This window comes from Nicotiana sylvestris, chromosome 5, assembly GCF_000393655.2.
Source record: "Nicotiana sylvestris chromosome 5, ASM39365v2, whole genome shotgun sequence".
NCBI lineage: Eukaryota > Viridiplantae > Streptophyta > Magnoliopsida > Solanales > Solanaceae > Nicotiana > Nicotiana sylvestris.
Window position 1 is genome coordinate 183,265,365 of NC_091061.1, and position 27,826 is coordinate 183,293,190.

Sequence of the window (27,826 nt, forward strand, 5' to 3'; positions counted from 1 at the left end):
TTGTTGAATTCCTCCCAAGTATACTCGTATCCCAGACCGAAAGTGGTGCCATGTTTCTTCAGTTTGATAGGCTTGGCGATTCCTTGAAGGTTCTTGCCAAGTCCCTTGCCAGGTTCATATTCGCTCCAGTTCAATATGCTTTCAATTTTGTTGTCCCACCATTTGTCTTTGTCAACGACGTTGACTTGCTCGATGTGGTGATAGGTTTCCCCGCCTATCTTTCTTTTTCCTCCGATTGCTAGGATAGTTTGGCGACTGTATATGGGATTGCTACCATCGTCGTGAATGATCACCTCTTGGTGATTCCATTCAAACTTCACTGCCTGATGTAGTGTTGACGCTACAGCCCCAGCGGCATGAATTCACGGTCGTCCCAACAACAAGTTGTAAGATGTCGGCACATCTATTACTTGGAAATCGACATCGAACCAAGTAGGCCCCATTTGCAAGCACAAACTAATTTACCCAATAATGGACCTTTGGGAACCGTCAAAAGCTTTGACGTTGATGGCCCCGTCCTTGATCTCATGCAGCCCTATTTCCAATGTTCTGAGTGTTACAAACGGACAAATATTGAGTCTGGACCCTCCGTCAATCAGGATCCTAGTGATAAAATAATCTTCGCATTGCACGGTGATTTGCAATGCTTTGTTGTGACTCAACCCTTTTGGTAGCAACTCATCTTCATGAAAAGTGATCTTGTGACTTTCCAGTACCTGCCCTACCATGTTTGCCATTTCTCCTCTGGTGATGTTGCTCGGTACATATGCCTCACTCAGCACCTTCAACAAGGCATTCTTATGTGCATCAGAACTTTGCAGCAAAGCTAGGATAGAAATCTGTGCTGGTGTTTTGTTCAGCTGATCAATAACTGAGTATTCCTTGGCTTGTATCTTTCTCCAGAGATCATCTGGCTTGGTTTTAGGGATGGTCGGCCGACCAGAGGCCTGCTTACTCGACTCAGCTAAATGCTCCGGAGTATAAACCCTGCAGGTTCTTGTCATACCCTATGCCGCAACTGTTTCCCCGAACTTGGCTTTCCCTTTCCTTCTCGCCTCGGCTATGTAATGCCAAGGTATGGAATTTTATGGAATGGTGTTACGGGTGACATCGCCACTGGGATCGGCGTAGACATCTCCACTCCGAACAGAGCATGTGCTTTGGGAGGTAAAACTACAACTTCAAATGGTGGAGGTGCATTTGCTGGAGTCACGAATTCGACCTCGATTGGTGTTAGTGTCTTTGAAGTTGCTTCAAACTCAAGCGGCACAAACATTATTACCTCAGTGTCCCCAGAAGGCTGAGTCTGGACTGCAATTGGATTAAGGGTGACTATTAGCTTTTTTGGTTCGTCACCTTCTGTGATTAAACCGATCGATCCTTTGGGATCCCATTCCTCATCTATTTCAATCATGTGAACACCTCCACCCTTATGGTCTGGCAGAGGGTTGTTGCGGACATTCGGAGTAGGCTCCTTTGCCACAATGTTCTTGTTATCAATCAAAGTCTGGATCTTGTCTTTCAGAGAGCGGCATTCATCAATGGTATACCCTTTCATGTCGGAATGGTATGCATAAGATTTATTTGGATTGACCCATTGAGAAGGGTTTTCAGGGGTTATAGCAGGGATAGGGGTGACATAACCAGCAGCTTTGAGCCTTTCGTACAACTGGTCAATTGGCTCAGCAATGGTGATATACTATTTAGGGGGGTCTGCGGTCGAAATTTGGTCGAGGTCTATGAAAGTTTTGACGTATGGGAGGTGATTGATAGTGGGATGGCTAAGCATTGTAGTTTGGTAGACATGTGCAGGTTGGGAATATCTGGGTGAAGTAGGTTGATATGTAGGAGGTGGGGGTGATTGATAAGTAGGTGGTGGAGTTTGGTAAGAGGGTGAGAATGCTTGGTAATTCGGGGTAGGCTGATATGTGAGTGGAGGTATTAGATAGGTTTGGTATTTGATATAGGCGATTTGGATCTTTGTGCAACCATTACGGCACCTACATCCCTTTTCTTGGACGTACCACCAGACTGTAAAGCCTTATTAGTAGCTTGCAAAGCTTCAAAGTTTGTAACCATACCTCTTTTGATGCCTTCCTTGATCCTCTCCCCTATCTTGATGATGTCGGAAAATTTCTGGCTCTCAATCAACATCAGTCTTTCATAGTACTGCGGGTCTTGAGCCCGAATGAAAAACTTGTTCATTTGTTCTTCTTCTAAAGCCGGTCTGACCTTAGCGGCTTCTGATCTCCAATGAGTAACATACTCACGGAATGTTTCCGTGGGCTTCTTCTTTAAATTCTGGATGTAGAACACATCTGGCGCATTTTCTGTGTTGAACTTGAACCTGTCCATAAAGTCAGACGCCATACTCACCCAGTTCGATCATTTCTTTGGGTCTTGGCTAATGTACCAAGACAAATCATCTCCTCTCTGAATCTTCGTGAAAAGCTTCATGTGAATCCTTTCGTCCTTCCCTACTCCGACCAGCTTGTCACAGTATGTTCTCAAGTAGACTCTCGGATCCCCTGTACTGTCAAACATCTCGAACTTAGGAGGTTTGTACCCCGCAGGCAGTTCGAAATCCGGTTGTATGCAAAGATCTTCGTAGTTCAACCCTTCAATCCCCTTACTTTCTTCGACGCCCTGAATTCGGCTAGTCAACTTCTTAAGCTCTTCAGCCAGACTCCTAATGAGTGAGTCTTTATCATCAGACTCGGGTATGCTTGAAATAGGTTGGGTGGAGTGTGGCATGGTTTCCACGTAGATGGGGGTGTTATGGTGGGCGTGGAAATGGTCATTTGTGAAATTCAAAGGCTCAGGTATGAGCAGTGGAGTATTGTTGGATGTGCGACAAGTATTGCAATGGTGGTGAGGAGCGGGGTGGTTTTGTGGATTTGGGATGTTTTGTGGAGGCGTGGGGTTATGAGCGTTTGGAAAATTAGTATCCGGATTGGTGAGGGAAAATGACAAGTTTGCCAGATTCCGGACATGATCAAGTTCCTCCTGAAATTTCAACAGTTTCTGCTCGAGTTGGGACGCACTTTCTTTGGAGACCTGAGCACCATGGGTGACCTTTACCCGTTCAGTTGAGTTTTCCTTTCTGGTGTTGTTCAAATCTTCCATCTTTCCTTTATTCCCGCTTCTGATAGGACTAAGAGGAGGAGTGGGTGGAGGGCCCTTTGATCTTGGGGAATATGATGATGATGCCAGAGTGCACGAACTAACCTTTGGGGAGGGGAATAAATAAAACAAAAGTAAAAACAAAAAGTAACAAGTCAGTGCGAATTATAAGAAAAATGTTGCGATCTTTAAACATGTAGTGCAAACATGTAAATCGTATCCTAATTTGGGAGCCTCATTGTGCCCGAGGTAGGCCTAGCGACAAATTGATTTGGAGAACTTATAATGCTAAATGCCTCATTTTATTGATAAAAAGTAGACGAATCCCAAATCGACACTAAATAAACAAGAAATGAAAATCACTAATGGCCATTGGCCTTATTACATTTTATAAAGCAAAAAGATAAACTCCTATCTACTTGGTCCCTGAAGGACCTTCCCCAGGTTGAATGCTCTCGTTGATCAGATCCTCCAGTTCGCGTAGGTTCGCCAGTAAAAATACCTTTGCCAGGTGTTCTCCTTCGTTTCCCTCGGCACTCTGGCAGTCGGTGACTCTCTTCCTTACTTTCCCTTCCAATTCCAGCAGACTGTACTCAAGATATTCCAACTTTTCGCTAGCTTTGGCGGCCCTCTCTTTACACTCGTTGATTTGGTCATTTGATGGAAGACTCCTCCACCAGTTTAGCAAGAGTGGGGGCGTGCTAGCCATTCCAAAACTGGGGACCTCATCCTTTATTTTCTGCAAAATAAAAGGGTTAAGACCATACCCCTACCGGACTCGATTATTTAACATCAACAATTAGCATGAAACATATGTTATTTCTGGTTGAATCTGTGGACCCTGAAAAATTAACATTGGAGGCGGTGCCTGGGGGCGAACCACAGAAGGCAAGCCAAGATCATTGGAGGGTGCCCGCATGGGATGAGCGGGTTGGGCATAGGGGCGTTGGTATCCTCACCTGGCCTGGGGATCAACTCAGGGAACCCATTGCACTTGGCGATTCCCTACCATTAGACTATGCGTTCCACATTTTCAATATGCGGAGATGCAACATCTTATTCTCTTCAGCAACTGCTGATTCTAGCTACAAAATAGCCGATGTCGGGCTATCTTCAGGACCGATGATTGGTAAATTGCTTGCGGAGGCCATATGTGCCTTTGGATCTTGTGAAGGAGGGGAGGCTAGACTACTAACAAAACCAACCACCAAAACCTGGCTAATTTGCACATCCAATAATTTCGTTAGTTCTGAAACATTTAACGTATAGGAAATCGCACGTTAGGATGCAATGCACCTAACAGTTAAACGCTTCTACCGTGTGTTTGAACGGTTACATGTTTCATCCCGACCTTAACTAGCCCTTTTCACTTTGTACCTCTTTTCTTCATTTCTGCATCTCTTTTACCACTCTTGATTTTTTTCGTTTCTACCGCTCTTTTATTTTTTGGCACTCTTTTTTTCGTCACTCTTTTATTTCCCTTTTTTCACTCAATTTTTCTTTTTCTTTTTTTTTCCAGTTATTTTACTCAATTATTTTATGGCTATGATCGAATCCGATGGGGATTGCCTACGTATCATGGCGCCGCATGAATCAGATCTTGCGTAGTTCGGGAAGATCGAGAATCGAGTAAATAAGCTAACTCTTTTGTTTTGGTTAGAATATTTTGAAAGAAATGCTTTAAAAGAAGAAGGGAAATATTTTTTGATTTTTTTAATTTTTATTTTTGAAAGAAAGACTTCTAAAAAAAATTCATTTGCTTTTGATTTGAACTTTGAAAATTTTAAAAGTAAAAAGAAAATATTTTTGTTTGAATTTTCATTTGTTTTCTCTTTTTCTAAAAAAGAAAGAAAATATTTTTGCATTTTGGATGTCGTTTCTTAATTTTCGAAAGAGGGAACTTTTTAAGAAAAATATTTTTTGAATTTCTGAGTTTTTTATTTATTCACAAAAGCACTTCTAAAGAAAAGTAAAATTTTTTTGGACTTCAATTTTCAAAATTATTTTTTGAAAGAGAGACATTTAAACAAGGAAAAGATTTTTTTTTAATTTTTTTTTAATTTTTTGAGAAAAATACTTCAAAATAAAGGAAACCCGTATTTTGGATTTTAATTTTTTATTTATTTTATTTTCCATATGAAAGACTTCAGAAAGAAGGAATTTTTTTTAAATTTTCTAAGGAAAGATTTCTAAAGAAGGAACTAAGGGAATTATTTTTTGGATTTTTTGAAAATTGGGGTCGGAACCGATGAGGTTTGCCTACGTATCTCACATCCGGTGAGAATCAGACCCGTGTAGTTCGGTGGAACTATGTACTTTTCCCTTTTGATTTTTATGAAAAATAATCCTTATACCTCACACCAGACTACTACAAAATATTTCTTTTAAAAGGGTTTATTTGCGCTAAACTAAAAGAATGACTCCCTTTTTCTCTTTTTTTTTTTTTTTTTAAATTACACTAATTTTTAAAACCGGTCAACAATGCAAGTAAGCCTTCCAAATGATGTATCAAGTAGCACATAAGTAAACATGATGGTCTCAAAGAGGATACATGTCTTATACGGACCCGGCCCCTGTACTGAGTTTCGCTAAGTCAAATGCACGTGATGCACATAAAGCGAACCTACTAGGGATATCCGGCGTGAGGTTTGTTCTTCTAGGTTTAAATCCTGGTGGAGAAGGTATTTAGACTGGCTTACTCGAGCGGAACAACTCGAGCCGAGGAGGGTCAATGTACCGGTAGCATTGCTTTCCGGCTTAACTGGTGGCGCTCCCCGCCTAAAACATGTGTGACTAAAATCCTTCATCGGGTGACAAACACCTCAGCTATCTCAAAGAAGGCGGGCTATGTCAAGTAAATGCCCAATTTTTAATTTCAAGAAGACTCATAAGGGTGCGTGAGAAGACAGTTTATATGTACAGTTCAACAATATCGAAGCAGTAAAAAACGAACAGGTAGCACATTAGGAACAAATAAATCACACTATATACAGAATTAATAAAGCCAAATAAAAGTCAACATGTACAAGCTCGAATACAGGTTAGTCCCCAGCAGAGTCGCCAGAGCTGTCACACCCCTTTTTTAACCCTCCAAAAGATATGTACAAAATGTAACGTGTTATGGATTGTGGGTTAAAGAGTTTTTTCACTTGAAGTGACAAATTTGAAATAGGGATTATTTTATTTACAGAGTCGCCACTTGGAATTAATTTTTGCCGGTGTTCCAAGTCATCTTTTATTTAAATCCCAATTCAAAGGAAGGTTTGACTCTATTATTATTGGTCTGCAAAAATAAGTCCGGGTAAGGAATTCTGTTGACTGGGGAGAAAGTGTAAGGCATTTTCCGAGTCCCGTGGTTCTAGCACGGTCGCTTTATCGACTACATTTGGCTTGAATTAATTTTGAACAAACTGTGATTTATATTAATTTTTATGTTTTACCTATGCGCTTTTATCTCTTGATTATTAGAAAAATTAAAGAATATTTTTGAATAAGAAGATGTCATAACCACACTACGCAAGTGAATGCGTGATCGACGGAATTTATTATTTAGTCATAACGGCGCTACGCAAGCGAATCCGCAGTCATGACAAACGATTGTTAGCACATTATTTACTTCTGAGAAAATTACTACATTCGAAGAAATTAGTTTTGAAAATTATTTTTAAAAAAAATCTACTATCGCGCTACGCAAGTGAATCCGCGATCTTAACAAAAAGATTAACTAAATTGAGAATTAACTAAAATTAATGGGCATGGTATGCGACTATTGAATTAATTTATCGAATGTTAAAACATCACGCTACACAAGTGATTTCGTGAGTTAAAGCGCACTTACTAATTGCCTAGCGTTTAAATTAATTAAAAGGAAATGAGTTAATTAAAAATAGTAAAAAAATCTGATATTATTATTATTTTCTAGCTTTATAGTTGGGAAAAATTATGCAAATAAAAGTTGGACCAACTTAATCTATTTTAAAAGAAATGAGCCAACTTCTAGTTAAAAAAAATGGGCCAGCTTGTAAAGAGCTCTTGGGCTGCTGGAATTTATTATTAAAATGCGCTAAGAAATAGATTTTAATTGGCCCAATGCTATATAGAAGAAAAAGGGTAATTTTGTTGTTTAAAGGTAAGTGGGCTAGCTTTTATTTTTTGGTTAAAAAAGGACTATATTCACATTATCACATGCTTGATACATAACAATAACATACAAAGCTCGTTTGTTGTCAAACTATTCATCACATCAAACACATTTAAATGGTGCATCATGCTCAAGTTGTTCCCATTGTTGAAAATACATACCTTACGAGTCTTAAAGGATTACCTGGATAGTAAAAGAATAAACAGTAGTCCAGCAATTAAAGCAACATAAAAACAGCAGCACAACAACCATAAAACCAGCAGCAAATCCGTGTTAAAACAACCCGAAAACTCAGAGAAGAAACCCGGAAACGAACTCTAAAGAAGATTTATATTTTTCTAAAAAAGGTTTGCACTCTAAGATTCACTCTTAAGACTTACAATTTTAGCTTACTAAAGGATGCTTCAACTGCTGATTTTTTTTTGTTTTTGTATGTTCAAAGCAAAAATAAAATGCTCTATGGAAGTGTGATGGAGTCCCCCCTAAAGTGAGGAAACGACAGCCCTTAAATAGTCAAATTTGGACAGATTTTGGTTCACCAAAAGCCTTTCCGACAAAAACTGACATTGTGTGCTAAACACTGTTCAAAATCTATCCAAAGGTCAAAGGAAATCTACTATGTCAGAAATAAGGAGAAAAACTGTCATTTCAGCCACCCTAACTAGTAAAGGTAGGCTACTAGCACCCTGTTTTGTGATAAAATAACATAAATTTCAGATTTTAACAACATTAATATCACCCTGTTGATTCAAACTAAACCAAGTATTAAAACATGTAATTAAACTTCAATACATGTGTTATGAACCAATCGTAAGCAAACAAAAATTAACTATTAAAGCCAAACGGAACGCACACTATCGCTGAAGCGATTTAATAAAACCAACTAGACAAACATAATCAAAAATGGATTAAATGAAGAAATAAGACAGAAACTAACTCTAACTAAAAAACTAAAAAATCAGAAAATTAATAACGAGGCAGAGGATTACGATTTTACCACATACTCGAGCATCCCGGAAATGACGATAGGCAGTGGTACGACTTCGAGCAAGCTTCTATTGTTGATATTCTTGAAACCAAAAATTCCGACGAATCCGAGTCCGATTTCAACGATATCAATGACATAACCTTGCTCGAGGCCGATTTGAGAAGAGAAGCGAGAGGCAGTGGCGGCAGAGGGGCGGTGGACCGGCAGTAGTGGGGGCGGCTGCCAGCGGTGGTCGGGGTTTTTTCGGATTTTGAGTTGGATATATGGAAAGAGGGGGAGAAGACGAGTGCGATGGTGTAAAATTTTCGTTGTTTGGAGGTGGTGGGCGGCGGCTAAGGTGTCGTTTAAGCTTAGATCTACGAAGATTGAGAAGGGTTATGGGATTTTGGGGTTCAAATTCATGGAGAGGAGGTTGAGCGGAAGAAGTGGTGAAATTTTGGGGCGGATTGGAGCTCGGCCGCCACCGGTGGGCGATTTTCGGCAGCGGCGATGGGGCGGCGGTGATGGCTTGGGGGAGAGAGAAGAGAGAGTGATGAGAGGGAAAGAAGAGAGAGGAAATAAGGGGGAAATGTGGCAAATTTTTGGGGATTTTAGGCTTTAAATACCTAGGATGAAGATCAAACTAGGACCGTTGGATTAAATCAAGATGAGTGGATGAGATTGAATCTTGTCACTTAACCAAAACGACGTAGTTTCAAGACAAAACTACGTCGTTTTAAGCTCTTCTTAACAGCCCCCTTTTGGACCGGATTTGGGTTCTTCTGGCTCAAAATTTGGGCCAATTTTGGCACATTTTTAATTAAATTATACTAGCCCAATCCTTACCCCATTTATCAAACCATTACTCAACTCTTAAAACCTATACATATACACACACACACACACACACACACACACACACACACACACACACACACACACACACACACACATATATATATATATATATATATATATATATATATATATATATATATATATATATATATATATACAAGGCAAAAATTAGGTATTTACATGACTCATATCAAAGAGGAAGTTGACTATGAATAAGACTCCTAGAAGATCTCAAGTCGTGTTTAAATATGATTAACTTTGGACTTCTGAACTAGCCTTTCACACATCAACTAAAGTGCCATAAGTTGTTTTTACTTGTGTTGAGTACTTTCTTTGCATTATTTAGAGTTAGTGTAATGAATGTATTTTAGGAAATTGAGTTGTAATCAAACGTCATAAATAGTTAGTGAGTTTTGATTTACAAGTTAGAGTAACTTGTAAATCAAATAGGAGTAGTAGGAGTACCAGAGAGTACTGAATTACAGTCTTGTAATTGATACAGTTTGGCTCATTGTTCTAGTGGAGTTGGAGTTGAAAATCCTACGTGGTAGGTCGTGACCTTTTGAGTCGGGTGATTTTCCACGTAAAAATCACTGTGTTCATTGTATTGCTTATTTATTTTACGCTTAAGAAATACGGTAAAAAACCAAGTTCTTTAGTAATCCATACATGCACTCAAACTAACATATTACCAGAAAAAGAGAAAGAATTACTGTTATCAAATTTTAAACGAAATTGTTTTAAAGAATAAATGGATCAGTCTGCAGCTTCAATTAAAGTATAGTGGAATAAAAAGCAACAAGCTTGTATTCGTACTCGGATGATTCCTTATCAAATTAAACATCAAAGAAATATTAGTGCGTGGTGCATGAATAATTTCTTATCTCATCAGTAGATTTTCGATCTCTTTAATGAATTCTAACTATTTCTATTTCCAATTATGGAGGTATTTATTTCATTGAAAATGAGTCTCTTTATCATGGGTTCTAAGGTATTCAAGTTTATCACATGCTTGGATCAAATCCGATAATAATTTTTCACTAATGTATCTTTTCAGTTCATTAAGTGATCTTCAGGGGTATCTTTCTATCCATTCTCCCTCCACACTCTTCAATTAGATCCATAACTACTATAAATAGAAAATTTTGAGAATAATTTTATATTACAGTTCAAACTCTCGAAAAGGGCGGAAGAATGTGAATTATCACCGAGACAACGGTGCATTAAAAACGATTGGAAGCTACAACACAAAGAAAGGAAAAAAGGGGGTAAAAATGGAATATAAAAACGAATACGAAAATACATAGAAAAATAGAAATTCATAAAAAGGGGAAAGCGCGTGAATATTAGCTTGTAAATGGGGCAAAAAGAAATGACTCCTCAAGAGTCCTAGATATGTGCTCTTAAACAAACTTATATCTAATTAACACAAACGAAACAACCCCACCCCCTTTTGCTTATAGCCTCATACGTAAATATTCTATAGTTTGTCCCTTGAAATCCATAACTAAGATTTTAGATATGTAAATTCCTTAATTCACTCCCATAATAAAAACAAACGTTCAGTGCATTTGGAACTTTGTCCTTTCTTGGGTCTCTCTGGCTTCTTCGAGCAGAACCATTTGAAGAAACCAAAGCAACATTTGCAACAAGTGATTTTGCTACTTCAGTTTTTGAGACAGATATCTGGGTCTCATTCAAGTGAGTTAAAAATGTCTCTTTTATGTTGTTTTCAAGATTTTGATTACTGACCGTGTTGGTGATATTTCTCTGCTGTCTGCCTATACTGCAGTCTAGGGTTACTGTGTTCTTTTGCTAAGTTTCTGTTTCTATGTTTTCCCTTTTTGGAGCTGAAATTGGAGAAAAGTTTGCTGCTTTAATATTTTTTTTCATCTGCCTTATCTATATATACATGAGTAGAACTGCATGTATTCTGCAATGAGTAACAGAAAATTCGGATTGAGTCAATTTTTGTACATAAGCAATTGTTTCATCTCCAGTTAGGGATTTAATGTGTATGTATTGGACCTTGTGGATGCAGGTTTGTTCGTTTATGAATTAATTATGGGAGACAAATTTGGACAGCTAAAAGTGACTGTTGTAAAAGGCAAGCGTTTGGTGATTCGGGACTTCAAGAGCAGTGATCCTTATGTCATTCTCAAGCTGGGTAATCAGGTTGTTCCTGACGTTTCTTATATTTTTCTCTCTTCTTTGACCTGTAAAACTAGCTTTACCACTTACCATTCTGAATTGAATCTTAGTACTAACTTGTTTTAGCCATGTCAAAATAAACAATAGAGCTATTAATATTGTATCTCTCTTTCATATGTGGACTTTGCGACGTCTCTTTCTTTGACTATTCTTCACATTTGAAGCTTTCTGTATTGAGTGGCGTATGCAGTATGCAGGATTTATCTTAAGCGGTGTTGGCGTTGCTCCATCAAGCTTTTGCCCATCACGGGAAATTTTCCCACTGCTTCCTCCTGACGTTTAAAAAGGAGAATAAATGAATCAATTACGTTGACAAGATCATCTTAATAAACTCATTTGAAATAAATTGGCAGAATTGCCCTCGACAAGTTCTCTTTTTTAGAAATGTATTCATGATACGCTTTTGTCTTCATTCAATTTAATGTACCCTCTTCCTAGAGCATCATGGTCGAACTTGGGGTATCTTCAAATTGCTAACATTTTTCCCTGGTACGACTTTAAAGCATCTCAACTCCTTCATTTTGTCTTTCAAAATGAAACAATTGTTCTGATTGATTGTTATCTCTTCTAAATTAGATGAACTTTTACCAGTTGAACTTTTTTTAAATGCTTGGAAGACATAGCAAAACCTGTCTCAATTGGATCTAGAAAGAAATTTTACGTTGGCATTCCATTCTGAAGAAGTGGTAAAGCAAATCGTTACATTACAAAATCTCAAATTATAGACCCTTAGAACTAATCCCAAAAGATATCTAAAAAAGATAGTTAACTCTTTCATGAAGAGAGAAAAAAAGAAGCTAACATATATTAACTCGTTGGAGAATCGCATGTGATGGATGGCTCGAAACTCAAGGGCGGATCTAGAATTTCGAGAAGATGGGTGCACTATTACGTAGAGGTGGATCTAGAATATAAATTTAACGGGTTCAACCTTTAGGTTCTTTCTATTGAACCCATTACAGCTTTGAACAACTTTTTGCAAATATATATATATATATATATATATATATATATATATATATCATGTCGAAAATGTTGGATCAGTTGAACCCTTCGGCTATACACTATATCCTCCACTGCTACTAGTTTTGATATATAAATTTGTTTTAATTATTTAAAATTTTACGATGACAAAAGGAAAATAGGGATTTCAATGTGTTATACCAAACAAACAAAGAAAGAAAAATAAGAAGTACTTAATTAATGCAAGAAAGGAAAAAACAACAAGATATACATAGGATTTGAACCCCCGACCTCACTTAGAGAGGTTCACCCTATAACCATTGCACCATATGACACTTTGAGCTTGGGTGCGCGTGCACACACACATATATAAGTACTTTTGAAAAAATATAGTATTATTATACATGATCTAGGGATGAGAGCTAGGTTGCGCATAAATCGAGGCCCCCCACCTAGATATGCCACTGCGGAGACTAAAGCGGGAGAGAAGGGAGTGTGGCATCCAAGTTGGATATGGAAATAAGTAAAAGTTAGAGAGTAGATGAGCGAACAATATGGAGTATTTATGGGAATATATTAAGAAATTAAACAAAAAGAGTTATTGATTTTTGAGATATATAGTCGCTAATAATGAAGTGTCTTTAGAGCCATGATTGATTTAGAAGGAAAATGAGAGTGATGGTTGTGTTTGTGCTTTCTTTATTTTTTCTTCTTGGATTTCCTTGAATTGTCTTTGTTCGTACAGCCGTTTTGTGTCATTCTGAGGATCTTTTTTGTATGAAAAATTGTATGAAGCACCCATCTACAGAATCGAACTTGTGTCCTTCCACTTGAAAAGGCACCAGTGTGACCTTTGGATTGGGACGCTTCACTTTGCCTAGCGGTGTCATCCTAATCAATTTATCTTCTAATTTCTGTTTTTAATTATTGTTTACACATAATTTTAGTTAATTTATCGGATGACACTGCTTGGAGCAACGTGCATCCCCCCTTGTCTGTATTTTCAATACCGAACATAAATCTATTTCATAAGCAGGGAATTATTTGATATTTTGTATGTTGTATGTCATGCACTCATGCCTTATATATTTGGCTGGGTGATGTGTAATGCTACTCGTCACGTTGCATGGCAGTTATCCAAGTTGATTTCCGGTGCTTATTTTATACTGCATCTATTTGTTGTACTAGACTGCAAAAACAAAGGTCATACATAGCTGCCTTGATCCTGTTTGGAATGAAGAATTTGATTTCTCCTTTTCAGAACCTGCTGAAGTTCTCAAATTGGTAAGTGTTTCTACCTTTGAATTTCATGTACTTTATGTTGTTATTCATATGGTTTAATTAAACATGCTGCATGCTTATATTTTCCTAAGTTTGCATATCAACCGGCTTATCTTGGATTGTTACTGGAGCCAGTCTGATGTTCCATGATTAGGCATCATGCGTAAAAGTTACAACTTTGACGGCTGGGTAAAGGTGTCCTTAAGCTCTGCATACTTATGTTGTTTGTATATCCTAGTAGTAGAATGTGATTAACGGAAATATTGGAATCTAGCTGCGGACTAATTGGGAAAGGGGCCATTTCTTGAGTGTTATCTGAGATATATCATCAGAATAAGTGTATATATAGCATTAGAACTAAAAAAATAATAATATAAATTTTTTTCTTAAGGTATCATTGGATACTATATGTTTCACTTGGGGAAATGACCACAAATTACTAATTCTGAATTAAAAGGCCAAGGGCGATAATCAGATAATCGTTGATGCGAGACCACAAGCTTAATTTTATACATCTGACAGGTAAAAAAACCCAGAGAAAATTGAGAAAAGGAGAAAGAAGCTAACGAAGAGAACAACAACACTCATACCCAGTGTATTCCCACAGTGTGGGGTCTCGGGAGAGTAATGTGTACGCATAACTTACCTCTATCTTGTGTTTTCGATAGACCCTTGGCAAAAAAAGTACTTCCTCTGTTTCAATTTAGATGAGGTAGTTTGACTCGGCACAGAGTTTAAGAGAAAAGAGGGAGACTTTTGAAACTTGTGGTCTTAAAAGCTTAAGGGTTAAAAGCTTTGTGGGGCCATGACGTTTGTGTGATTATAAAAGCTTGTCATCTAAATTGAAACGGAAGGAGTATTAAAGAAGCCATGTTGAAAATAATGAAGACAAGAAAAGTAACAACAACAAAATAGCACGCAATAAGAAAACCTAAACAAGAGAAAACAACTGGTAATAATAGAAATCAAAGACTAAGATAAAACGAGAAATGTCATAATAATACTACTGATATGGAAACATGAAACAGATACGGTGTCCCAAATTTGACTATCTACTAACCTTCTACCCAATCCTCAACCTTTATATCCTTGTATTTGGGGTCATGTCTTCGGTAAGCTAAATATGTGCCATGTCCTGTCTAATCACTTCTCCCCAATACTTTTTCGGCCTACTTCTACCTCTCTTCAGACCCATAATAGTTAACCTCTTACACCTCCTCGCTGGGCATCTGTGCATCTCCTATCCACATGCCCAAACCATCTCAGTCTCGCTTCCCTCATTTTGTCAACTACGGAGGCCACTCCCACCTTGTCCCGAATATCTTCGTTCCTAATCATATCTCTCCTAGTGTTGCCCACACATCAATCTAAGCATCCTCATTTCCGCTACTTTCATTTTCTGAGTGCGAGAGTTCTTGATTGACCAACATTTTGCCCCATACGACATAGTTGGTCTAACAATTGCTTTAGAGAACTTATCCTTAAGTTTTGGTGGCACCTTCTTAGCACACAAGACAACTGATACGAGCTTCCATTTGACCTACCCCCACACTAATACGATGTGACATCATCGTCAATCTCCCAATTTCCTTGGATTATTGACCCCAGATACTTGAAAGTTATCTCTCTTAGGGATGACTTTGTGTATGAATACTCACTTCCACATCTGTCTCTTGCGTCACGTCACTGAACTTGCACTTTAAGTTTTTGGTCCTGCTCAACCTAAAACCTTTGGATTCCAAGTCTGTGTCCAAACCTCCAGCATAGCGTTAACAACCACGTGTCTCGTCAATCACTACTATGTCATCCTCAAATAGCACACCAGGGCACCTCCCCTTGGATATGCTGCTCAATTCCTCCATCACCAAAGCAAATAAAAAATAGGCTAAGAGCTGATACCTGGTGCAACTCCATCACTACTTGGAAGTGCTCCGAGTCTCCTCCAATTGCTCTTACCCGGTCTTGGCTTCATCATACATGTCTTTAATCGCCCTAATGTATGCAACATGTACACCTCTAGCCTCCAAACATTCCATAGAACCTCCCTCGGAACTTTGTCGTATGTTTTTCTAGGTCGATAAACTAATAAAGAGAACAGGAAATGAAATAAATAGAATAGGGAAAACTAAATTGGAGTGAGTGATCGGAAAGACAAAGAGAAAGGTCTTACAAGAAACAGCACTACTCAAAGGTCCATCTTTTGCAGTGCGGACAAGATTTTAGTACAGTAAGCTGATGCTGTGTGGTCTTTCTCCAATGTACTTGCTAGAGTTTAATAAACTTTCTTCGCACAAATCGATAAATGGTCCAAATTTTTCCTTATTAAAAAAAAAGTTTAAGCTTCTCTTTTTGAAGCAAAGGAACGTCTCTGTATAGTATCGAGGCTTCTGATATCTTTCATGTCGAGAGAAGTGATATTAATTTGCTGCTGAGATGTTATGTAGGAGCTTTGTGGGCAAAATTATATTATGAAGAAAGTGCACACGAACTTTTCAATGTTGCTCAAGGTGTACATCTGGTTGAAGCGGCCATGCAATATGTTATCATTCATAGGAATCTGTCTCTGGGATTGTCCATGCTCAAAAATTACACCACGATATCGAGTGGACAAGAAAATGTGATGCTTTGAAGTAATTCAATAGGAGTTAACCATGCGTTTGAATGCAAAAATAGAAAAGGCACAAAAGGACTATGTTTAGGACGTTAATTTGGTCCTTTTTTGAGAGGTGGCAACCATCAATTTTTTTTTTTTTGGATAAGGTAACATATTTTATTTAATAAAGTACCAAGATGGTACACAAAAGTACATGAAAGAAGGCTCAAAGACAGCCTAATACAATTTCCTCCCTAGCATCTATAGAAGGTCCAAGTTTCATTTCACGTTTTCCAATATGCTACGCTTACACAAAAAAAAAAAAATTTATGTAGACATTTGTTCTTAATTCTAGACTTGTTTCCTTCCAACCATGACTTGTTTCCTTCCAACCATAATGCCTAAAAGATGCATAGACGGATGATTCTTAAAACTGCTGTTCCCTTTTTACTATACTTTGGCTCTGCCAGCTCTCCAAGTTACACCGTGAGCATATTGTAACTGTGTGAAAGATTATATATAGGCAATTCATGAATGGTTGAAAATTAGTGATTGTGCACTTTGGAATATGTCTGATATTACTGCGCCACTGTCTCTTTTCATCTTCTTTAGCCGAGGGTCTATCGGAAATAGCCTCCCTACTAGGGGTAAGGTCTGCGTACACACTACCCTCCCCAGACCCCACTTGTGGGATTCCACTGGGTTGTTGTTGTTGTTGTTGTTGTTGTGCACTTTGGAATAGGTAAACATTACATTACCCATTTCTTACTTAATTTTTCCACCTCTAAGTGGTGATCAGGCAGATAATTTGATGAAACTAAGCAAACGAAACAAATAGAAAAACAATCAAGCAGGGGGGGGGGTGTTACAGGGTAGGGGAGAAGATAATATCAAACCACCCCTTTTAGTTGGTTGTCCAAAAATGTATTTCTTCTATACCACGTCGTTACCATTTTGTACTAACTTGGTTCTACTTTCATGGTAAAGTTTGTGATTTGGGAGCCAGAGTTATAAGAGGATGTGTCACTGTTACTTATTAAAGAGAAACAAAAAGGAGATGATCTTCTCATTATAATGATAGCATAGTTTTATTTTCTTATTCTAATGTTTGAACAGATAAGTTAGCCGAACAGGTCTTTAGGTTATCCACAATTATAGTTAGGGCATTCTACGAAACTAGCTATTACTGAACTGTTGCTCCACTATTCTGTGATCCTGCTTTGTAGTTGCTGGGCACGCATTTTGCATTTCTATGCTTCCATGATGATTTACATGTATGTTAAAGATAAACTTAGATGTACAAAAGGTACTGTTCTATGCCTAAAAAAAAAAAGGTTCTCCCATGGCTTTATGCCTTGTCTTTAGGGTTGTATATTTTTCTACCTGAAATGGGATCATTTTAATGTCCTGAGCAGCCATTTCAAATCTTTATATAAGCTTCTTTTCAACTTGTGAAATTTTTATTGTAACAGCAAGTGTTTGATAAAGACCGTTTCAAGGCCGATGACAAAATGGGAAATGCTCATCTCAGCCTTCAGCCTTTAGTTGCTTCTGCTAGATTGAGAAAGATTCTTGGGATTGCCAGTGAAGGGACAACACTGAGGAAGGTTATCCCAGAGAGCGATAACTGTCTAGCAGCAGACAGCAGTATCAATTGGGTGAATGGTGAGGTTGTGCAAGATGTTTGGTTGAGGCTCTGTGAGGTGGAGTCTGGGGATATAGAATTGAAGATCAAATTGATCAATCTTCCCTCTGCAGCTCCCTCCAAGTAAGACAGCAATTGATCTGTTGAAGTTAGGGTTGTTTGAGCTGTAGAAAAGATACTTTCCTATTGTAGCTGGAAAAAGATGTCAAAGATTTAGCATGTGTTTAGTGTGTGATATGTCCAGTAGTAGAGCCAGAGCTTTGTAGCTTTTGTTGGAACTCAAATGTCCATATCTGTAGAATGTACTCAAAAACTATCGTGCTCAAGTCAGAACATTACTTCTCCTAGTCCTTTACAATAGCTAACCGCAGCCAGATGGAGTAAAATCCATTTCTGTGTGCTATTAGACTGATTTGGTTCACTTCTCGAAATAGGTTTTGCTATTCTCTATTTTGCGGTTAAGGTCATGACAATGGGTTAAAGGGTTTCATATAGGTTCTATATTTCAACAGCATCGGGAAGGGGTACCTTCTCACTGAAAGCCCAGCGTATGCTTTTAGTCCTTACTTTCTTTTTCGCATCAATCTGTTTTTGTGGTTAACTTGTGGAATAGGATAAGGATGTCTCCTTACGTCCAGACGAGATCAGAGTTGAATAGCTAGATCTACTACACTTTAATATACAATATACATTTTTGCAAAAGAAAAAACATAATTAGGCAATAATTGAGAATATTTTGCAAAATCCGAGCAGTAATAAGTAATTAACAAACATGACAGCTAATTGACTACATTTCTAACACAATCCCATTAAAATAGGGATTACTAATTAATAGCACTTCACATATCTTCCGAATCCATTCCCACAACTTTCTCTCCCTCATTTAATGCACTACCTCAAGATGCTCTGATTTCTCCTTCACGTAATTGCTTTTAACTCTATTTATTATTATACTTGTAATATATCAAATTTAATAATTCATTATATTGTATAATTGTTGAATACATGATGAATAGTATATATTCATTGTATCTTAACCATATATACATCCATGTACGTGTGTATTTAAGTATGTATGTATTATACTACTATCATATATGACGTATTTATGGTATACACAATATAATACAATTATAGTATATTATAGTCATTCATAAATTCTTCAGCCATTGTACATATAGATTGTACATTCATGTTAATGTTAGTGAATAATTATATGTATACATGGAATACATATATACACGGTATTATAATAGTATATAATTATGTATAAATATGTATACACAGATATAATGATGGTATTTAATGGTGATAACATATTTAATAATATATAAATTACATTGATATTCTAGCATATTAATTTTATATTTTATCATATTAGTTATTCAACAAGTTAATGCTCAACTAAGAAAATTCCCAATTACTGTGCCACGAGCCGTACATTTTCTGAAGGTTGTCGTTTCTGCGGCCATTTCTCCTCAACTACCATCTGTATGGCGAGCAATGAAGCCATTCTTTTCGCGCTTATTCTGCAAATACCTCTAAAAATCCTTGGAAGGGAAGTACTGTGTCAAACAAATAATTAAAAGAAAAAAAAAACAAGATCTCAAACCTCGTATATTCCTAAAAGTAAAACGGCTGCTTTATGCCATTGCATGATGCAATAAAACACTTTTAGATATATGAACCTCCCTCCTCCTAACCATCTTCGTCTTTTTCCCTTTTTGTGATTCTTCGTTTTCTTACCGCTATCATTTCTCTTCCCAACACGGAGGATTCAAGGGGAGAAAGACAAGGACCTGAAGTTGCAGCTTTGAAACACATCTTACGTATATATAAACACAAAGGCATCTCGACATCATTGAGATACCTATGATAAAACATTAGCCATACGGCAGTCTGTTGGATCCTGACATCTCCTTCTTTTTAACGAAGAAGGAGAAGAAGTGAGCCACTTGCTAACCTGTCAGGTTCATTTTTACCTTTTCTATATTCCATCTTTTAGTTATATCTGATTTATTGCATTCCTGCAATGTCAACGTAAGCATCTCATGCAGTGGCAGGCAGGATTTTCGCTAAGCGGATTCAAAAAGAAAAAATTTAAAAATATTATAGCTAGTGGGGGGATTGAACCAATGACCTTACAAAGATTTTGAACCCCCTTGACCACTAAACTATGTTTTTTGATTATTTCAAGAGGATTCAAAATATAATATATAGAGATAGAAAACATATTTTGCCTTATCTATACAGTGTAATTTTTCGGTTCGCCCCCTAAGTCCGCCTCACTCATGGTTAGCATTGGACACCATAATCTCGAGTCCATCTCGTTTCTCTAATGGTTGGTGGACCTTATTAGCAGTAAAAGTTCCACCTGCAGATTCTTTCAATTCTTGAATAGGAACATATTGGCTCTGGGAATGGGATGAGTCAAAATTTTGGAATAATTATTATATTGTATATTGGTTCCAGATGATGAGGGGGTTTTTTGGTTTGGATCAGAAAACGTAATGACACGGGTTAGAGCGATGGTTTTATGGTGCATTATTTTTAAAACTTGGAAACTCATAATTTATTTAACATGCCATGGTATGTATGTTTGATGTTTTGCAGGATTCATCAGGAGGAATTACAAGAAAGACAATGTTGAGAAACCGGCGGCAAAATGGATCAGGCTCTCCAAGATCTACAACGTCGAGTCCAACAGGTTCGCCGAGAATAATAGTAACTCGAAGCATAGGTGGATCCCCTAGAAACGAGGTGGGAGAGATTGATACCAGATCACCTTTCCAATCCGTCAGAGCTGCTGTTAGTTTGTTTGGTGAAGCTGGTACCGGTTCCTCCCCCAAGGCTAAGCCTCTTACCTTTAAGAAATCAAAAATCGCTGAAGAGGTAGGTATGCAATAACATGTCTAGGAATATAGTCAGGCCTCTCTATAACAACATCTCTATATAACAACCATTCACCACAAAAGCCAAGTTTTTTCGGAACCGATTTTTATGTTATGTTATAACATATGTCCTTTATAACAACACTTCACTGTAGCAGCCAAAAATTATAGGAACAAACGAGGCTGTTATAGAGAGGTTTGACTGGACTAGCTAGTATATATTAAAGTCATTCTCACATATGCTAATAAATAACACGTGACTTGATTGTGGTTTTATAGAAGGAGAGTCAGCTTAACTTGGCCCTCAGAGAACTTGATAGCCTCAAACAACAGATAAGAAGCATAGAAACTTCAAAAGGTCATGCTCTCCGTGAGCTGGAAAATGCCAAGACAACTCTGCAGGAACTCACAAACCAGCTCGAAACGTTATGCAAATCAAAGCAAGCAGCCATTGAGGCAGCCGAAGCTGCAAAGGCACGAGCTAGACAACTCCAAGATGAGAAATCCAACAGTGAGCTAGATGAGCATGGATATCTGCTTGTTGCAAATAAAGAAGAATCTCCTCTTAGGACAGCTAAGGAAGAAGCAGAGAAGAAAATCAGGGACGAAAATCTAGTGGAGAAGCTCGAGGAAACTAATAAGGCGATTGAAAGCTTGCAAGAACAACTCAACAATGTCCGTGCCTCGGATATGGATTCTTTTGCCAAAGCAAGTTCAGAGCTTGATCGTACTAAAAAGGCATTTCAAGAGATAGTAGCCGAAGAAAGGTCGTTCAGAAGCCTGGTGGATTCCCTTCAAGCAGAATTAGATAGCTTCAAGGGCCAGAACTCTCAACTTAAAAAGAAGGCAGATGAAGCAGAAGCCCTTGCTGAGAACTTGCGTTTAAATCTTGATAACAGCAAGAAAGAGCTTGAAGCGAAAACGCCAAAGGGAGATATCCAACAGTTTACTTCCGAGGCTGTTCAGTTTCTACAGGAAGCAGAAGAGATGAAGAAGAAGGCGGAATTACTCAGACAAGAAGCTGTAACAGCTCGAGCTGAAGCCAAGGAAGCAGAGGAAAGACTGAAAGTTGCAGTTGCAGAGAAGCTCGCAAGTGATCAGATTCACAATTCGTCGATAACAGAAGACACTTCTGATCTGATAAGCCCAGAGTCTAACAGAAAGATCAAATTGGCAGTTGAGATATACGAAGCTTTAAGCAAAAAAGTGGAAGAAATCAGAAATGAGGCTGACATAAAGGTTGCCACTGCCATGGCTCAAGTAGAGACCATTACCGCCAATGAAAAGGAAGCACTCGTGAAAGTGGAGGCAGGTCTGAAAGAGAAGCGGGACATAGAAGTTGCAATCAAGGAAGCTTTAAAGGCAGCAGAGATGGCTGAGGCAGCCAAAAAGGTCGTTGAGGGACAACTGAAGAAAAAAACATCAAAAGCAGTAAGATCACGCAGCTGGAGAATCTTCTAATAGAAAGGAAGTGACAGTTTTGTGATCATCCATGCACAATATGAGAACCAGAATTCAAGTTGAGAACCTTTCTTTTTTGATAAACAAGTCTAAGATTTTATTAATATGGCAAAAGGCGCACCGACTGATTGCTTGTACATAACTGAGATACAAAAAGCGAATTTCCTACCCTCCCATATGGGACATTTGTTTTGTTTATGCTGCATTTCTGTTACTTTAACCAATTTGAAACTATGTATAAAATGTCTTTAAAGCAACGTTCTATTCTTTTTGCTTCAGTTAGTATGATGTCTTTAGCTAAACTTAGTAATCTTCATTGTTCCCATCAATATACCAAAGACTGCTTACAAATTAGTCCTGTCATATTTCAACAATTGCATAAACAAAAGAAATAGATCTGTGCGGATCATCAAGCAGCTTTAAGGATTAATTGAGCATTATTGCTATAATACCAATACATAGTATATAGAAGGACCACCATCAGAGACGGATAAACATTTATTAATACATGCGATAACGAATAGTATCTCCTACAAGAGCTCGAGCAACATATACCTCTATATACATCTAATATAACCATTATAAATGTCAACCACGTATCCCCTATACTTAGTGGTTTTATGTTGAAGACGCACCTCGTGCAATTAGAATACATAAAAATTTGAGGCTACTAATTAGAAGAAAGCCTTCTGTTGACTGCATGAGCTATTAATAAGTATACTTGCATGAGGATCCAGAACTGTTAGCCGGTAAAGTGCATAATGGCCCAAACTCCTATTTTAGGATGTTATCGGACCAGAACTTTCTATACTCGATGATCATCAATATTAAGGTCATCTAAGGACTGAACAAGCCCATTCTGATTTTCAAATTTTTGAAATTCTGATGCCAATGTCTGAACAAACTCAGTCCCCTCGGTGACCTCATCAGGAAAATTCACATGGACAGAACCCTGTTTAATAGGCCTAACAGGTTTACGAAGCAAAGCCTGCTGCTTTATGTAATTGTAAAGTTGCTGGTGAAATGGATGATCCAAGGAATAACAGTTTTGATTCGAGCTGCCTGAGTATTTGGAAGATCCAGAACCTTCTCTCCGGCAAAAATGGGGGAGCGAGGAATAGTCCATGATCTACACATATTACCAGACAAGACGGTTAGATCTCTCAACAACTCCAAGAATAGGTAATACATAGATAACCTTCTCAAATAGATCACTGAAACCAGAAGTTGTTTATCCAAGTGGCACATTCATAATCATGAACTACACTACAAAGGAACCATAGGGGTATATTTAGGACAAGTGACATATTTTTCCTAGTTACAACTGATCAGTGTTGGTTGTATCTCTAAACCAGTGTCTGGATGGCTATACCATTTTCTATAAGATGGGAAATTTAAATAGCTGTTTTCTTTATTAGTTCTCCACCAATTTTCTATAGACAAAATGTAGCTACATCCTCCTAGAAGAAGATGACAACTAAACAATGGTAAAAGAACAACTACCTTCAATAAATCATCCTGTCCACAACCTGATAGAACCTGAACCTTTTTTCTTGTCCTCTCCTGCAGCAGAGGCTTGACGACCTAATGAATTCATATGTTACAACAGATTAGAGAATTTAGTCATTCAAAACATGTAATCTCTACTAAATTTGCAAGAAATAATCGATAAAAGAGTATACTGAAAAAGAAAAAGAATAAATAAGAGACAAACCTTCCAACAAGCTGAAAAGATATATGGAGCATTCACAATGTAGTATGTAACTACCTTCTCCGGGTAATTTAGGTCATCAATGGAGGAAATTATAGTCAACAGCTGAACAAAGGAAATAACATTAAGTTAATATATTTTGCTCCAAATATTAACAGCAGTGGCTCCAAGGTAATTCTCAAATAAGTATATGTATCTGTCTATATGGTTAGACATAGTCTTGCAACTACATATTCTTCTGGCAAAACAAATATTCTTGTTCTTTGCTCTAGCCGGAAAGTTCTCTAAGAACTGAAAAAAACTAAAAGTGAAATCTTCGAGATCAACAATCAGTAACATTTGGTATTTTCCCACAATTTCATTGATCAAATAATACTTTGAAAGAGTGTAACTAAAGGAGAGTAGAACTCTTACTGGAACATACCTTTATTTGGTTTAGAGCTGAAAGTTTCAAGCCGGTCATGTCTAAAACCTTCAGACATTTGCCTATGTGTTTCCCATACTTCTTACTTGCAGCAGGCTGTGACAGATGAACCAACTTTAGTAAAATGCAAGGGATTATAAGTACACCACACACAAAGGAAGGGATTTATGAATCCTTTTTACCAGAACCACGCGATCTCGATATTCGTTAATCTGAATGTGCGATTGGACGTAATAATGGACCTGAAATGAAGAACTCTTGTTACTTCTTTTATCAGCAGAACTATAGTTACTATAATGAAAGAGTCAAACAAGGGAAACCCAAGAGTTCCAAGCATAAAAACTTCCCTCCCCCAGGAAAACAAATAAGACAATGAAACTGAGAACTAAATAACCAAAGCTAAAGAAGAACGTCCTACCGGAGGCATGAAATTTTGCAGAAATTTCCAGTCATGTCCATGAGGTAACAAGTCAGTACAATTTTTATTACAGACATACCGGGGGCATGATTGATACGCCAATTGTTAATTAAGTCATCCACCAAGTTATTTCATTAATGCAACGTGTAAAATTATAATTACTTCGTGGATCATAACTATCATGAAAATCTGATCCTAATTCGACATAAGCCATTTAAAATTATATTGCACATGAAATTGGATGTGGAGGTTCATACACAGGATGGGGGATTATTTGATATATTTTTAGACAATTATGAATACTTGCAATTTTCTGGGTAGCTGTAGGCTATGCAAGAAAATTACATATATTAAATAAAATATCCTGTCCAATCTGTATTTCGTCCACCAACCTGTGGTACTTCTTATGCTAGAGACAAGGACAAGTTAATCTTCAGAAACACATTTTGAACTTATTCGTCTACAAATAATATCCCAGCACTCTCCCCCCCTCCCCCCCTCACACACACACAAAAAAAAAGCAAGGAAAATGCAGCCAATAAAGGTTCTATAATCTGAAACTAATCCAATGAGTACACCTCCATTATCCACAAATCAAACACCCTACTCGAGTCTCGACAACAAGTTCATGAATAAGTAAATGCACATGAAATTTTATAGACTAGAGGGAAGATAAATATCTCAATGACCCTTACAGATGCTTTGTCATATGTGCTGAGACCTGCACCAAAAGCGAATACTGGAAGGCCCTGAAAAAAAGGATAACGGCATTCTCAAATAGTTATGAAGTCCCTAGGAGCAAAAGATGACAATAATGTGTGTTACAACATTATTTCAGGAATGGGTACCTCTCTCGTGTAACCTGACATCCCAATTAGCTGAGAGTCACGAATTGCTCTGTAAAGCTCAGTAGGAACGATAGGCTTCTGAGATAGCAAAGAAAGAAGAATCAACGTTAAACTCAATTAGGTAATAATTTGGAAAGTAGCAAAAAATTTCAGGATACATTTAACAATAATTAAAATAAAATAGGATAAAATACAACAAATGTGAGCATAAAAGAATGTATAATAGCATAAAATACAACCAACTCTAGTGAAAAAAGTATGTATGTGTGCACAGTTTCAACTGCACTCCTAAGCATAATTGAGGAAGCACAATTTAAAAGGTAGCGGACCTTCTGAAAAGATTTCCTACTGGTCTATACCACCATAAAACCCACATCTAAAGTCTAACTCAATCAAGTTCCCGTCTTACAAGCCAAACTAGTAGCACGGTGTTAGGCTCTTAGCTCTATAAATAGTAAAGACTAGACTTGATAAGGACAGGAACCTTTAAAATTGATTGCCACAACAACAATATCAAAATTCTAGAATACTCACCGCTAACATATCATCTATCTCACTTTGGACCCTCCACGTCAAAGAATCAACCAACTGAAACATTAGAAAATAGAAGTATCAGGTATGCAAGATCATTTACTCCAATACATGGAAGGCAAATAAAAAGTCTTAAAAGAGTAGGTTTTGACCATTTTATGGGCCTTTTCAACATTGCCCTCTCTTGCCATTAGGAAGCGCACATATGTGTCCCTTGGACAGCCTTGATGAATATTCTGCAAGTAGAGAGAGAGAAGATTATCTAATGAACCACTCATTAATTATAACACAATGGCGTAGACGCAAACTTGAAATGAACAATCAATCAAATTTCCACTGATTCCTATCATTCACTTCAAAGTTTTAGCTAAAACTAAGAATACTCACACACAACAACAGATCTGACGTGAAACTTAGGTAGCAGTGCAGAACAGAATTGTTATAATCCTTTTGTTTACTCATTTCCTTTTACTTTTAAATAGGCAAAATACAAAAACCAATTTTACAATTTTATATAGCAGTGCGGAACAGATACGAAATTTCTTATTTCCAAAAATTGGAGTTTTAGAACCATCGCAAGGCTAGATGGTGAATCAGGGATAAGGTTTCAATTATAATCTAATCCCCAAAGTATGATTGGTCTCAACCGACAGCAAAAAGTCCTAAAACCAGACATAAATTAAGAGTTCCAACAACAAACATATCACTAATCATTATCGGTTTAACTCCAATATTAAGGAAAAAGTCAAAAGATATCTACTTTATTAACATCTTTGAAAATTAGGCCAAAAGCCCAATAAATTAAGATATGCCACACAATTAACAGTAAAATGTCGGTGCTAGTGACAAGGAAGAAGAAATGTCGCAGCAGGCTAATATAAGAGAATTTTTTAAAAGAAAGTAAGGAAATTAAACCCTACATAGTGTTAAGAGGGGCACGAGGAAAAAGAGGCGAACCTGAAAAGTAGTTTTGAGTGCTTCATCAACTACTGCGCTCAGAAATGAAATGGGTCAGAAAACAGAAAAAAAACGATGAGTCAATCAGTGTTAAAAGGAAGGAAAGATCGTGTTACCTTGCTCCATTAAAGCTGTTTCAAACTGGGTGATCGTTTCTTCTGAAATCACACACATGTTGCTAGAGCTCAGTGAATTATCACTGCTCTCATTCAATCTCTATAACTCACTCCTATTTAATAATGAACAACAGCAACAGAGAGAGATAGAGAGAGATGGAGAAATACAAGTAAAGATTCCACCTTTTTGTGTGTGTGTGAGAGGGGGGAGGGGGTGGAGGAGAGAGTTTTGATGTTTTATGAATGAAGGGTCAAGATTCAAGAAAGGTATGCTTTTACTTTTCTATCTTTCAACTTTCCATCAATGCTCTCATCCCTTTTTTTTTAACTCTCTTTTCTCATCATGGAAAATAAAGGGTCATAGTGCCTGGTCCTGGACAATAATAAAGATGGCTTTTGTACAAAACTGACGCAAGGAGGAGACTTTGAATGAAGCCTTGAGATTTAAAAAGGAGAATGCTGAATAATCTGAATGTATTCTAGCAGTCTCTCTACTCAACCAAAGTCATCTCCCTTCTCCTTCAAAAGCAAAAAAAATTCTAAATAAATGTTCACTTTTAAAGGAAAAGACACCAAATTTTCACGTTGTAGGTGTGGCGATTTAGAACCACCACAAGTCAAGATTTTCAGTTTATTTTAAGCGACTCTACACCTAATTGACGCCAAGCCCTCCAACCGACACTATTA

The 27,826-nt window shown here is 37.5% G+C and overlaps 3 protein-coding genes across 3 annotated transcripts; 2 read left to right on the forward strand and 1 right to left on the reverse strand.

Moving 5' to 3' along the window:
- Nucleotides 1-10,491: 10,491 nt before the first annotated feature.
- On the forward strand, nucleotides 10,492-18,194 carry LOC104220241 (protein C2-DOMAIN ABA-RELATED 11). The gene is made up of 4 exons (XM_009771074.2): nucleotides 10,492-10,790; nucleotides 11,131-11,264; nucleotides 13,452-13,547; nucleotides 17,610-18,194. Exons 2-4 carry the CDS (start codon nucleotides 11,154-11,156, stop codon nucleotides 17,907-17,909), a joined length of 507 nt encoding a protein of 168 aa, XP_009769376.1. The 5' UTR covers nucleotides 10,492-10,790; nucleotides 11,131-11,153; the 3' UTR covers nucleotides 17,910-18,194.
- A 1,467-nt stretch (nucleotides 18,195-19,661) lies between these two features.
- On the forward strand, nucleotides 19,662-22,330 carry LOC104220232 (WEB family protein At5g55860-like). Its single transcript, XM_009771065.2, has 3 exons — nucleotides 19,662-19,752; nucleotides 20,396-20,674; nucleotides 20,953-22,330. The coding sequence occupies exons 2-3, from the start codon at nucleotides 20,426-20,428 to the stop codon at nucleotides 22,132-22,134; spliced, it is 1,431 nt and encodes a 476-aa protein (XP_009769367.1). The 5' UTR covers nucleotides 19,662-19,752; nucleotides 20,396-20,425; the 3' UTR covers nucleotides 22,135-22,330.
- A 210-nt stretch (nucleotides 22,331-22,540) lies between these two features.
- Nucleotides 22,541-27,392, reverse strand: LOC104220225 (phosphatidylinositol/phosphatidylcholine transfer protein SFH2). The gene is made up of 11 exons (XM_009771056.2): nucleotides 27,140-27,392; nucleotides 27,024-27,055; nucleotides 26,219-26,302; nucleotides 26,070-26,123; nucleotides 25,536-25,613; nucleotides 25,383-25,436; nucleotides 24,452-24,511; nucleotides 24,270-24,365; nucleotides 23,849-23,950; nucleotides 23,638-23,718; nucleotides 22,541-23,263 (listed from the first exon to the last, which is right to left on the reverse strand). The coding sequence occupies exons 1-11, from the start codon at nucleotides 27,195-27,197 to the stop codon at nucleotides 22,940-22,942; spliced, it is 1,023 nt and encodes a 340-aa protein (XP_009769358.1). The 5' UTR covers nucleotides 27,198-27,392; the 3' UTR covers nucleotides 22,541-22,939.
- Between the last annotated feature and the right edge of the window lie 434 nt (nucleotides 27,393-27,826).

What these genes read in the sequence shown, in the direction of transcription:
- LOC104220241 (XM_009771074.2), top strand. Translation starts at nt 11,154, where the DNA reads ATGGGAGACAAATTTGGACAGCTAAAAGTGACTGTTGTAAAAGGCAAG. An exon ending in TTCTCAAGCTGGGTAATCAG is followed by an intron (nt 11,265 to 13,451) that starts GTTGTTCCTGAC and finishes TTGTTGTACTAG; the next exon opens with ACTGCAAAAACAAAGGTCAT. An exon ending in CTGCTGAAGTTCTCAAATTG is followed by an intron (nt 13,548 to 17,609) that starts GTAAGTGTTTCT and finishes TTATTGTAACAG; the next exon opens with CAAGTGTTTGATAAAGACCG.
- LOC104220232 (XM_009771065.2), top strand. Translation starts at nt 20,426, where the DNA reads ATGTTGAGAAACCGGCGGCAAAATGGATCAGGCTCTCCAAGATCTACA. An exon ending in AATCAAAAATCGCTGAAGAG is followed by an intron (nt 20,675 to 20,952) that starts GTAGGTATGCAA and finishes GTGGTTTTATAG; the next exon opens with AAGGAGAGTCAGCTTAACTT.
- LOC104220225 (XM_009771056.2), bottom strand. Translation starts at nt 27,197, where the DNA reads ATGTGTGTGATTTCAGAAGAAACGATCACCCAGTTTGAAACAGCTTTA. An exon ending in CAGCTCTAAACCAAATAAAG is followed by an intron (nt 23,951 to 24,269) that starts GTATGTTCCAGT and finishes TCCTTTGTTCAG; the next exon opens with CTGTTGACTATAATTTCCTC. An exon ending in TCTTTTCAGCTTGTTGGAAG is followed by an intron (nt 23,719 to 23,848) that starts GTTTGTCTCTTA and finishes TGAATTCATTAG; the next exon opens with GTCGTCAAGCCTCTGCTGCA.